The sequence below is a fragment of the Bombina bombina genome, chromosome 7, assembly GCF_027579735.1.
Source record: "Bombina bombina isolate aBomBom1 chromosome 7, aBomBom1.pri, whole genome shotgun sequence".
Classification (NCBI taxonomy): Eukaryota; Metazoa; Chordata; class Amphibia; order Anura; family Bombinatoridae; genus Bombina; species Bombina bombina.
The window spans coordinates 524573254-524588124 of NC_069505.1; the positions used below are offsets into that span (position 1 = coordinate 524573254).

Below are 14871 nucleotides of genomic sequence, written 5' to 3' on the forward strand. Positions count from 1 at the left end.
TTTTTATTTTATGATTCAGATAGAGCAGGCAATTTTAAGCAACTTGTTACGGTACCAACAGTGTACCAAGGGTTAATACCAGGGAACAATGTCCTGCATACAGAATCAGCACTTCACAACCTTGATCAGTTTCCCTGCAAACATGAGACCAAGCTCCACATTTCAGGTTTAAAGCAGAATATCTACTTTATTTGAAGGCAGCACACAGATTTATACACCCTGGCTTCAGGTTACAAAGGGCATTGGTTTAACAGTAAAGCAAACATATGAACAATGCATCAAACCTCTAACAATTGTCTATTCACAGGTAAAACAGATTAACATATTAAGTTAATTAACTAGGGAAGAACGTTTACTCAGACAATCTGATGTTGGGCAGTCTAGTTAACATAATCACACAAGGACACAATCAGTTTACCCAAACAGACTCCTGAGACACAATCAGATCTGAAACATACATAGAATACATCTTATTAGAGAATATAGGAACAGTTCTTATTAGCTATAAAGTCTTTTATGCCCACTTGGCTTATAGAGTCACAATTGCTCCCACAAGGGGCACTCACACCCTGTACCCATCCTGTATTTATGGATACAGGGTGACATAGACATAAGACAGAGTTATGAAAGTACATGGGGTGTCCAGCATATAAAATTCCATATTTCCATGCAGTCTCTGGGTATCCTTAAGCCCATGTACCTCCAGCCCAAAGAATGTTCCATAACAGGCCCTCCAATGTACAGTGGCGAGATTGGTTTCGTCACATCTCTCCCCTTTTCCAAACAGACTAACAGGGTATCTGACCTCCTGCCGGTCAGTGCCCTGGTTAGTCCAGCAACCCACCCATAAAACACAATTAGTAGAACAGCCCACCCACAATAAATGGTTACTACACTTGAGTACGGGGAAAACTTGTCCATTTCCAGGTGCCTCACCACAGCTGTGTGGGGGACGGGTACGCTGAATTGGTGGGTTGCGAGGTGGGCAGAGACCAGCTGTACTCTGCCCAGGTGCCAGTACTACCATGGAAGTAGCCTTGTGGGAGCCTGGTTGCTGGAGGGGGAGACCGACTGTCTCCCTTTTGGATACATAGCTGTGCTGTTGGAGGGGGAGACCAATCGTCTCCCCTTTGGCTAAACATCCCTGTTGCTGGGGGACAGGACCAACTGTTCCTACCCCTTGTAACGCAGCCTGCCGCTGGGGAATGGAGTCTGGGCTCCCAATTCCCTGTATATTCCTCTGCTGCTGGGGGACAGGACCAACTGTCTCTGCCCCCTGTAACTCAGCCTGCCGCTGGGGAATGGAGTCTGGGCTCCCAATTCCCTGCATATCACTCTGCTGCTGGGGGACAGGACCAACTGTCTCTGCCCCCTGTAACTCAGCCTGCCGCTGGGGATTGGAGTCTGGGCTCCCAATTCCCTGCAGGACCAGTGGAGAGACCTCGGTCCCATCTCCACCGGCCACCTGGGGTCCTTCCCAGTAAATCTCCACAATATCTTCCCAGCTGAATGGGTCTGGATCTGGGTCTTTCACCTTGCTGTCCTGCTGAGCCTTCCCAATGGAGTGGAAGAGATCTCGGTAGTCCTGCTCCAGTTCCCACTCCAGGGCTGCTAAGTGAGCCAGGTCTTGCTCTACCTCATGGGGGTCAGCCCAGTCATGCCTAGCCTCCCTCTCATAGAAAATGTCCTGAAGTCTGGTCTGTGCAGGGCTCCCAAAGTCAGGCTCTGCAAAGGACTCCCACAACAAGCCAGGACCATCAAACTCCTCTCCCTCTGGCCTGTCATGCTCAGCTGTCCAGGGCATACACTGTGCCATATACCACCAGAGCGCCTGGTAGGCATCCTCCAGCCATAGCTCCTGCCATACCCGGTGCTCTAGTTCCTGCACCCATTCCTCCAGGGGCTGCTCTCCCAGGAAGGGCATCCGCAGGGCCACTTGCTTCTGCAACCGCTGCTCTTCACTGGGGAGACTCTTACCCTGCTGGTATTGCACATTATCCAGGGCCTGGTACCAGATGTCTTTCCTTAATGCATCCCGGCCATCCAGGTCCTCCTCCTCGTATAAAACTGCTGGTTCCATTCTGTTGCTTTTAGGGTCGCTGTACTGGGACATGCGTTGCCCCCAACTTGTAAATCCACGGAATGGTGTCTCCTGTAGCTGTCCTTCTGGCTGTAGGATCAATCCCGTCGCTTGCCACCAATGTTACGGTACCAACAGTGTACCAAGGGTTAATACCAGGGAACAATGTCCTGCATACAGAATCAGTACTTCACAACCTTGATCGGTTTCCCTGCAAACATGAGACCAAGCTCCACATTTCAGGTTTAAAGCAGAATATCTACTTTATTTGAAGGCAGCACACAGATTTATACACCCTGGCTTCAGGTTACAAAGGGCATTGGTTTAACAGTAAAGCAAACATATGAACAATGCATCAAACCTCTAACAATTGTCTATTCACAGGTAAAACAGATTAACATATTAAGTTAATTAACTAGGGAAGAATGTTTACTCAGACAATCTGATGTTGGGCAGTCTAGTTAACATAATCACACAAGGACACAATCAGTTTACCCAAACAGACTCCTGAGACACAATCAGATCTGAAACATACATAGAATACATCTTATTAGAGAATATAGGAACAGTTCTTATTAGCTATAAAGTCTTTTATGCCCACTTGGCTTATAGAGTCACAATTGCTCCCACAAGGGGCACTCACACCCTGTACCCATCCTGTATTTATGGATACAGGGTGACATAGACATAAGACAGAGTTATGAAAGTACATGGGGTGTCCAGCATATAAAATTCCATATTTCCATATTTCCATGCAGTCTCTGGGTATCCTTAAGCCCATGTACCTCCAGCCCAAAGAATGTTCCATAACAGGCCCTCCAAAGTACAGTGGCGAGATTGGTTTCGTCACACAACTTTACTCCGATTATCAATTTTTTCTTTGTTTTCTTGCTATTTTTATTTAAAAAAGCAGGAATGTAAAGCTTAGGAACTGGCCCATTTTTGGTTCAGAACTTGGGTTGTGCTTGCTTATTGGTGACTAAATGTACCCACCAATAAGCAAGCACTATCCAAGTTGCTGAACCTAAAATAGTCCGGCTTCTTATCTTTACATTTCTGCTTTTTAAATAAAGATAGCAAGAGAACGAAGACAAATTGATAATAGGAGTAAATTAGAGAGTTGCTTAAAAATTGCCTGCTGTATCTGAATCACAAAAGAAAAAAATTGGGTTTAGTGTCCCTTTAATTAATTCACATCCAAAAAAATAAAATAATTCTCCAATGTGTTATGTCTAAACAACAGCTCTTTGGGCTTCATGCACTAAGCAGTGAATGCTGCTTTGAAGCCCTTGGGCCGGTTAAGAAGCAACATTCATAGGACACCGGGGGGGGGGGGGGGGGGTTAGATAAATCACCCCATACTTGTTTGTTTGGGATGATTGCCAGGCCCTGATCTCACATGAGATCAAGGGCTGCGTTGCACAAGGAAATACTTGTGCAATAGTAACTTCAGACAGGTGGACAGATTACCTATTTGGGAACCTAGTCTGCCTATCCTTTAGTACCTTTTTTAATCCCCTGCAAATAAGTAAAGCACATAGTTAAAGTGAGCTCCAGAGCAGCAATGCACTACTGGGACTTAACACATCTGGAAAGCCAATGACAAGAGGGGTATCTGTAGTATGCAGCTAGCATTGCTTGCCTTGAGCCTATCTAGGTATGTTTTCCAGCAAAGGATATCAAGAGAAAGAAGTAAATTTGATAATATAAGTAAAATTAAAGGGACAGTCAAAATTAAACATTCATGATTCAGATAGAGCATGCAATTGTAAGCAACTTTACGTTTATTATCAAATTTGCTTTGTTCTCCGGTTATCCTTTGGTGATGCCTAAACCTACAAGTAGGCTGATAGAAGCTCAGGAGCGTGCATGTGTTTTTAGCAGCCTAGGGCACCAGCGTTTGCCACATTTTATAACACTGAAATAAGCAATGTTGCACACAGTGCTGTCAGATAGCTAAAGAAACGTGCACAGCTCACCTAGGATTACTGTTTAACAAAGGATAGCATTGCATTAAACTTGACATTTCAACAACGCATAAAATGTTTTATCATTAACAACTTTGCAATATACATATTATTTATTTTGCCCCATTTTCATGTAATTTAATTCTCAGAAATACATACTGATTTTTCTCTCTCTTGTGACCAACCCTGCTACATATCTGTTTTTTACTGGCTTTAGCTGATAACAACTGCAAAACAATGCATTTTTAATAACATTTTGCCAGTGGCTAGCCTTGTTGACTGTAAACTCAAGCCAGGATTGGCTCCTCTGATTAAAGTAATTGGTGGGTGGAGTTTGGTTATTGAAAAATAATTGCAGTAAACAAGATGTTAATTTGTTTTAAAAATGTTTAGACTTGGCTGATATGATATTCTAAAGCAACACAGCAGAAATGTAGTTACAAAAGTATTTACTGCCCTTTACCTTTGAAAATAATCAACTAGGTAGTCTTCATGGTGTGTGTGAAAGCTGAACAAATAGATAAGGGTTCTTTAAACCTTTTTTCCTAAGACCCAGTGACATGACACCAGATAGCTGCAATTTTTGTCAGTGACTAAAAGGTGTGTGTACTTTATTCCTGATTGTAGTCAAAGTGTTGTAAAAGGTAATAACACAAACACACACCCTCATACAACATGCACACATGACACACCCTCATACAACATGCACACATGACACACTCTCATACAACACGCAAACATGACACACTCTCATACAACATGCACACATGACACACTCTCATACAACATGCATACATGACACACTCTCATACAACATGCACACATGACACACTCTCATACAACACGCAAACATGACACACCCTCATACAACACGCAAACATGACACACTCTCATACAACATGCACACATGACACACTCTCATACAACACGCACACATGACACACTCTCATACAACATGCACACATGGCACACTCTCATACAACATGCATACATGACACACTCTCATACAACATGCACACATGACACACTCTCATACAACACGCAAACATGACACACTCTCATACAACATGCACACATGACACACTCTCATACAACACGCAAACATGACACACTCTCATACAACACGCAAACATGACACACTCTCATACAACACGCAAACATGACACACTCTCATACAACACGCAAACATGACACACTCTCATACAACATGCACACATGACACACTCTCATACAACACGCAAACATGACACACTCTCATACAACATGCACACATGACACACTCTCATACAACACGCAAACATGACACACTCTCATACAACACGTAAACATGACACACTCTCATACAACATGCACACATGACACACTCATACAACACGCAAACATGACACACTCTCATACAACATGCACACATGACACACTCTCATACAACACGCAAACATGACACACTCTCATACAACACGCAAACATGACACACTCTCATACAACATGCATACATGACACACTCTCATACAACATGCACACATGACACACTCTCATACAACACGCAAACATGACACACTCTCATACAACACGCAAACATGACACACTCTCATACAACATGCATACATGACACACTCTCATACAACATGCACACATGACACACTCTCATACAACACGCAAACATGACACACTCTCATACAACATGCACACATGACACACTCTCATACAACATGCATACATGACACACTCTCATACAACATGCACACATGACACACTCTCATACAACATGCACACATGACACACTCTCATACAACATGCATACATGACACACTCTCATACAACATGCACACATGACACACTCTCATACAACACGCAAACATGACACACTCTCATACAACATGCACACATGACACACTCTCATACAACACGCAAACATGACACACTCTCATACAACACGCAAACATGACACACTCTCATACAACACGCATACATGACACACTCTCATACAACACGCACACATGACACACTCTCATACAACACGCAAACATGACACACTCTCATACAACATGCACACATGACACACTCTCATACAACACGCAAACATGACACACTCTCATACAACACGCAAACATGACACACTCATACAACATGCACACTCTCATACAACATGCACACATGACACACTCTCATACAACATGCACACATGACACACTCTCATACAACATGCACACATGACACACTCTCATACAACATGCATACATGACACACTCTCATACAACATGCACACATGACACACTCTCATACAACACGCAAACATGACACACTCTCATACAACATGCACACATGACACACTCTCATACAACACGCACACATGACACACTCTCATACAACATGCACACATGGCACACTCTCATACAACATGCATACATGACACACTCTCATACAACATGCACACATGACACACTCTCATACAACACGCAAACATGACACACTCTCATACAACATGCAAACATGACACACTCTCATACAACACGCACACATGACACACTCTCATACAACACACACATAACACACTCTCATACAACACACACACACGACACACTCCTACAACACACACACAACACAGACTCATACAACACACACACAACACACTCCTACAACACACACACACAACACACTCTCATACAACACATACACCACACTCATACAACATACAACAACAACTCATACAACATGCACACATGACACACTCTCATACAACACACACACATGACACACCCTCAAACACACACACACAACACACTCTCATACAAAACGCACACATGACACACCCTCAAACAACACACACACTCTCATACAACACGCACACATGACACACTCTCATACAACACACACACATGACACACTCTCATACAACACACACACGACAAACTTTCATACAACACACACTCTCATACAACACACACTCATACAACACACACACATGACACACCCTCAAACAACACACACACAACACACTCTCATACAACATGCACACATGACACACTCTCATACAACACACACACACACACATGACACACTCTCATACAACATGCACACAACACACTCTCATACGACACGCACACATGACACACTCTCATACGACACACACACATGACACACTCTCATACAACACACACACGACACACTCTCATACAACAAACACACATGACACACTCATACGACACACACGCATGACACACTCTCGTACAACACACACTCTCGTACAACACACACACGACACACTCTCATACAACACACACACACGACACTCTCGTACAACACACACGACACACTCTCATACAACACACACTCATACAACACACACGACACTCTCATACAACACACACACACACTCTCATACAACAAACACACATGACACACTCATACAACACACACATGACACACTCTCGTACAACACACTCACGACACACTCTCATACAACACACACACACAACACTCTCGTACAACACACAAGACACACTCTCATACAACACACACGACACTCTCATACAACACACACACACACACACTCATACAACACACACACGTGACACACTCTCATACAACACACACACATGACACACTCTCATACAACACACACACGACACATTCTCATACAACACATACTCTCATACAACACACACATGACACACTCTCATACAACACACACACTCTCAAACAACACACACTTTCATAAAAAAACACACCCTCATATAACACGCACACATGCCACACTCATGACACACTCTCATACAACACACTCTCATACGACACACACTCATACTATACACTCTCATACAACACGCGCACATGACACACTCTCATACAACACACATGACACACTCTCATACAACACACACGACACACTCTCATACAACACACACACATGACACACTCTCGTACAACACACACTCTCATACAACACACACACATGACACACTCTCATACAACACACACGACACTCTCGTACAACACACACATGACACACTCTCGTACAACACACACTCTCATACAACACACACATGACACACTCTCAAACACATACTCTCATTCAACACACACACACTCTAATACAACACACACACATGACACACTCTCATATAACACACACCCTCATATAACATGCACACGTGACACACTCTCATACAACACACACTCTTATACAATAAACACACAACACACTCTCATACAACATGCACACATGACACGCTCTCATACAACACACACCCTCATACAACACGCACACATTACATACTCTCATACAACACACACACAACACACTCTCATATAACACACACACATGACACACTCTCATACAACACACACACATGACACACTCTTGTAATGTCCTTATATAGCAAACATTAACTCTTTATATGAATGATGCACTTGCAACTTCTAAATGTAACTGGCACTTTATTCACTGGATGACATAACAATGTAGATTTGCACACAGTAATATGGATAGATACACATATATATATAGTCCTTTATAATGAATGGCTGCTGCACTCCTTATATTAGCAGTCCTGTACACTGTGTATGCAGCACTATAGTAATCCAGGGAAACTTATAACTGTATAACTGTTAACTGTATAACTGCAATATAACTTATAATGTGTAACTGACAGTTCTTACTCTTCCTGACTGGCTGATGCTGTATCCTCTGCAGTGATCTGTAGCTGACATTACATTTATTAGTATCAGCAATTGTCAGAGCCTCAGATTCAGTCCTTGTACTTTATAACTACATCAAAAACTGTCACAAGATGGCTTTTCTGAACTGTTCTGATTCTAAGCACAGCCCACTTGATGACATCATCTTTGTATGGAAGCCTCAATGTGCCATCTGACCAAACCAGGAAGTAAGCACAACACTACACATACAACACACAATCTCAAACACACTCTCATACAACACACACTCATGACACACTCTCATGTAACACACACCCTCATACAACACACACTCTTATACAATACACACACGACACACATGCTGCAGGGTGGAACATGTATTGTGTTTCTGGACAGCACTATTCATATTCCTCCCTGCTTACCCTGCAGCATGTGTACCTTATAAGTGTTCTGTATTTTAAGGGACGGGTGGCAACCCTAACACACACACAACACACTCTCATACAACACATACCCACATATAACACGCACATGACATACTCACACACAACACACTCTCATACAACACACACCCTCATATAACACGCACACATGCCACACTCTCATACAACATGCACACATGCCACACTCTCATACAACACACACACATGACACACTCTCATACAACACACACACGACACACTCTCATACAACACACACACGACACACTCTCATACAACACACACTCTCATACAACACACACACGACACACTCTCATATAACATGCACACATGACACACTCTCATACAACACACACACGACACACTCTCATACAACACACACACATGACACACTCTCATACAACACACACCCTCATACAACACGCACACGTGACACTCTCATACAACACACACTCTTATACAATACACACACACATGACACACTCTCATATAACATGCACATATGACACACTCTCATACAACACACACACAACACACTCTCATACAACACACATGACACACTCTCATACAACACACATGACACTCTCATACAACACACACACGACACTCATACAACATGCACACTCTCATACAACACACACACAACACACTCACGACACACTCTCATACAACACGCACACACAACACAGTCTCATACAACACACACACGACACACTCTCATACAACACACACTCTCATACAACACACACACGACACACTCTCATACAACACGCACACATGACACACTCTCATACAGCCCACACTCTCATACAACCCACACAGGACACACTCTCATACAACACACACATGACACAATCTTATACAACACACAACCTCATACAAAACGCACACATGACACACTCTCATACAACACACACCCTCATACAACACGCACACATGACACACTATCCTACAACACATACTCTCATACAACACACATACACTCTCCTACAACACATACCACAAACACACTCTCCTACAACACACACCCCACACATACTCTCATACAACACACTCTCCTACAACACATACCACAAACACACTCTCCTACAACACATACTCTCATACAACACATACCAAACACACACTCTCAATCTCTCATACAACACACACAGAAGTTGCGACAGAGTAAACATGGTTTTGTGACCCAGTAATGGGTCCCGGCCCATGGTTTTAAGAAACCTGAAATAGATTTGTGGAAACTAGCCACACAGTAGCATACCTACTAAACAGAGGGCCGTGGGGCAAAATCTTTTTTTGGGCCCCTCAAAGGTAACTAAGTGGTAAGCAATAGTAATAATATACATGCTGCTCTATATAATGATTTTGGAGGATAGATAGATGATAGATAAAAGGCTCCCCTGCATAAGGATTGTACACATTCTGCACACACCTATACAGCAGGTTAGGGAACGGCACCACTGTAAAGTGAAAACCACCTTAAAGTGGAGCAAGGCGGATTTCCCTTTATTTTCAATTGCCAGTGTGTTTAAAAACTTGACAACATGTTTAAACTAACATATATTAGGTGTGCAATGGTGCTAAGTGTAGTTTAACATTAGCACAGTACAGTACAGTATTCAATTATGCAGGTGCAATACATGCAGATACCAGACAGGATACGGGTACAGTGCTGGATCAAATAAAACTCTACAGTACCTGTAAAACAGTGACAATCACTGTAGTAAAATTTGCCAGACTATGACACTGAGACACAGGGGTAGATTTAACAAATGGCGGGCGGACATGATTCGCTGTAGCGAAAAAGTCTGCCAACATCGACAAATGCTGACAGCATACACTGTCTGCATTTATCATTGCACAAGCATTTCTGGTGAAATGCTTGTGCAATGCTGCCCCCTGCACAGCAGGGTATCCCTGTATGTATAGACTGGCTGATATGGCCCCCCCAACACTTGGGCCCTGGTGCAACTGCACCTGCTGCACCAAAGGTAGTTCATCCCCTGTAGCTCAGGGGTGATGACATCAGGAAAAGATAAATGGTCAGCCAGGCCAAAGTTCCAATCAGAAGCTAAAGCAATTTATTGAATATCTACCTGGCCAAGGTCACACAAACCTGGGAAATACAGGCCAGCATCCAAAATGCAGAAGGGTAGTGAAAGTTTAAAAGCAGACTTCCACAATCCATGTTGGCAAACCAAATCAAAATATGGGCGCTTAGACTCCAGTGTTGTTTTCACTTAAAGGGACAGTGTACACTAATTGTCATAGAACTGCATCTAATCAACACTACTATAAAGAAGAATATGCACAGATACATATCTAAAAATCAAGTATAAAACCTTTTCAAAACGTATTTAGAAGCTCACAGTTTAGCACTGTTGATGAGGTTAGGCTGGGGCACCCAGTAAAAGGGGCTGGGAAATCAGGAAGTGCAGACACTCCTCCCCTCCCCTGCATATGAAAAGACAGATTACATAAACAGGAGACAGCAGGAATATGTAGACATCAATATACATCTGATACTTTAGGGCTTGGTTAGGAGTCTGAAAATCAGTACAATGTTCTTAAAGGGATACTAACCCCACATTTTTTCTTTCATGATTCAGATAGAGCATGCAATTTTAAGCAACTTTATAATTTACTCCTATTATCATTTTTTCTTTGTTCTCATGTTATCTTGATTTGAAAAAGCAGTAATAAAAGGTTAGGAGCCGGCCCATTTTTAGTTCAGCAAATTGGTAGAGCTTGCTGATTGGTTTGCTACATTTAGCCACAAATCAGCAAGTGCTACCCATGTGTTGAACAAAAAATGGTCCAGCTCTAAAGCTTACAGTACTGCTTTTTCAAATTAAGATAGCACGAGAACAAAGAAAAAGTGATAATAGGAGTAAATTAGAAAGGTGCTTAAAATATCATGCTCTATCTGAATCATGAAAGAATAAAATTGGGTTTAGTATCCCTTTAAAAAATAAGCAAAACTATACATTACAAAAACACTCTCAGATAGGCTATATAAATGGATAATCTACAAAACATTTATGGAAAGAAAAATCTATTGTATAATGTCCCTTTAAGTGGAAAAAAAAATCCAAAAGGATGCATTAGTGCCCACACATGCTACAAAAACAGTCACATCAAGAATAAACTGTATATATGTAGAGGAAACCACCAAATGTTGAGTAATTTTAACAGTGTAATTTTAAATATTTTCTATTGTATCTGTAATATTAAATTTGTATAATATCACCTCAATCAGTATAGTGTCATTTAAAATATCCCTGCCCACTGTGAGGCGCTTCCTAGATCTTAAATTATACCGTTTTTTGAACCTGAAGACAAACTAGGCGTCTTGCTCTTTCTGGGGAGCTAGTAGGATATAGAGGAGGCGCTGTGAGAAACCCAACAAAGATACAATTTTAAACAGCTTTCCAATGCTATTATCAGATTTGCTTCAGTCACTTTGAACCCTATGATAAACATAGTGGGGTTGCCGGGGGGGGGGGGTTTGTTATGCACCTCCAAACGGCATTGTAGCACCCTCTTAGAACTGCAAATGGCAGTGCATGCTACATATATTATGTGTTTTTTAAATTGTATTCTCTATCTGAATCATGAGAGAAAAATGTTGGGTTTAGTGTCCCTTTAAAGAGACAGTCTAGTCAAAATTAAACTTTCAGTATTGAGATAGGGCAAGCAATTTTAAACAACTTTCCAATTTACTTTTATCAGCAAATTTGCTTTGTTCCCTTGGTGTTATTTTTGAAAAGCTAAACCTAGCTTGGTCTTAAACTGATGTTTAAACCGTTGAAAACCACCTCTTAGAGCATTTTAAAAGTTTTTCACAGTTAGACAGTACTAGTTAAAGGGACATTAAACACTAAATACATGCTAGATAGAATGATGCATTCAAAGAAAAGATTAGTCCATGAGTAACATGTAGGTGTATTTTTTAAAGTTTCATTAGTTGTTTAAAAAGTGACAAAATAAGTGTAAAGTTTTAGTATCTATAAAACACTGGGAGCTGCCATGTTGTAACTTGTGTTACCTTCTCTGCTGTGGCCAATTAGGGACAGTTATACATAGGTCACTAGAGTGTGCGGCCAATCGTTGTGCTGGATTTAACAGTGTTCTGCACTTCCATTTCTAACAGGAACTGAAAAGCTCACAATCTCAGAATGGAATTACAGGCAAAGAGGACAAAATAAATAATGAAAGTATATTGCAGAGTTGTTTTATTATATACAATTTATCATTTTATATTACCATCTCAAAGTGTTTAATGTCCCTTTAATGTGTGTCATATAGATAAACATGATGCTCACTCCCATGGAGTTATTTAGGAGCCTGCTCTGATTGGATAAACTGCATGTCTGTCAAAAGCACTGAGATAAGGGGGCAGTATGCAGAGGCTTAGATACAAGGTAATTACAGAGGTAAAAAGTACATTATTATAACTGTGTTGGTTATGCAAAACTAGGGAATGGGTAATAAAGGGATTATCTATCTTTTAAAACAATAAAAATTCTGGGGGTAGACTGCCCCTTTAAATTCAGCATATGTGTGTAGAAAAAACTTGTAAAGTTATAGAAAGTAAAACTTTCTGAAAAATAAGAGAAAGAAATGACAGACACACGAGGTACTGATCATATTGAGAAAAAATCCTCAAAGAAAGTGAAAATAAATTCCTCCAAATCACCACAGAAGCATAACAGTGGTTCCACTGCCAAAGCTTCTATGTGTGCATTGTGCAGCAGAGCAGAGCGCCAAAAGCCGCTGGCCAATCAGAGAGCACGCTGAGTGTGTGCGTGCTACCTGAATCTCGCCAGGAAAGGAACCTGGCACGTTAGCTTCTTGCGCGCGCGTTCATTTTCATGGAAGCCCCTCCTCCTCGTATCGGTGACGCGCACGTTGCGGCCCATTCATTCGGCGCCTAAGTGTAAGCGCAGTGTGTGTTGTAGGAGACAAGAAGAACCATGGTAGAGAAAGAAGAGGCGGTGATTAGCGAAGAAGAGGCTGCTCAATATGACCGTCAGATTCGACTCTGGGGGCTGGAGGCGCAAAGGAGGTTATTAGTATATTTTGCTAATGTGTGGGGACTGTGATGTGCATATACATTTTGTGCATATGTTATTAGTGGGAGGTGCTTACCTTGGGGTATTTTGCATATTTAAATTAGATGAGGAGCTTGACTGGGAATACTATGCATATATAATGAGGGGGAGGTGCTTGTTCAGATATACTGTGCATTTTTAATGAGGTTGAGGGGTTTTGCTGGGGATTCTGTGCATTTGTAATAAGGGGTAGGGTCCTGGCTGGTAATTCTATACATATTTAATATAGGTGAATAGGAATGCTGTGCATGTGTAATGTTGGGAAGGGTCTGGCTTGAAACATTGAACATGGGTAAGAGATGTGTATGATTTGGTATACGGTACTTATGAAATAAGTGGGAGCGTCCTAACTGCATATGTTATTAGGGGGAGTGGTTTGGGTTAGTGTTTGAATATGTAATGAGGGGGAGGAGTCACAAAGATGTAACTACATATTTAATAAGAGGTGGGTATAGGAGTATCTTTGCAAATGTCTAGAAAGGGGTCTGGTGGGGTTAGAAGAAGGTTGTTTATGTAATGAGGGGGCATGGGGTAGATGATTATGCGCTTGATAAATTAAAGGGACATAAAACCCAAAGAATATATTTCATGATTCCAAAAGAACATACAAT

General features: G+C 41.7%; 1 protein-coding gene across 1 annotated transcript in view; it reads left to right on the plus strand.

Moving 5' to 3' along the window:
• Window positions 1-14057: 14057 nt before the first annotated feature.
• SAE1 (SUMO1 activating enzyme subunit 1) overlaps window positions 14058-14871 on the plus strand; it is a gene marked incomplete in the record, with an annotated part of 154229 nt that continues 153415 nt past the window's right edge. The window contains 1 exon segment of the mRNA XM_053721822.1: window positions 14058-14214. Within this exon segment, the coding sequence (XP_053577797.1) occupies window positions 14123-14214 (92 nt within the window).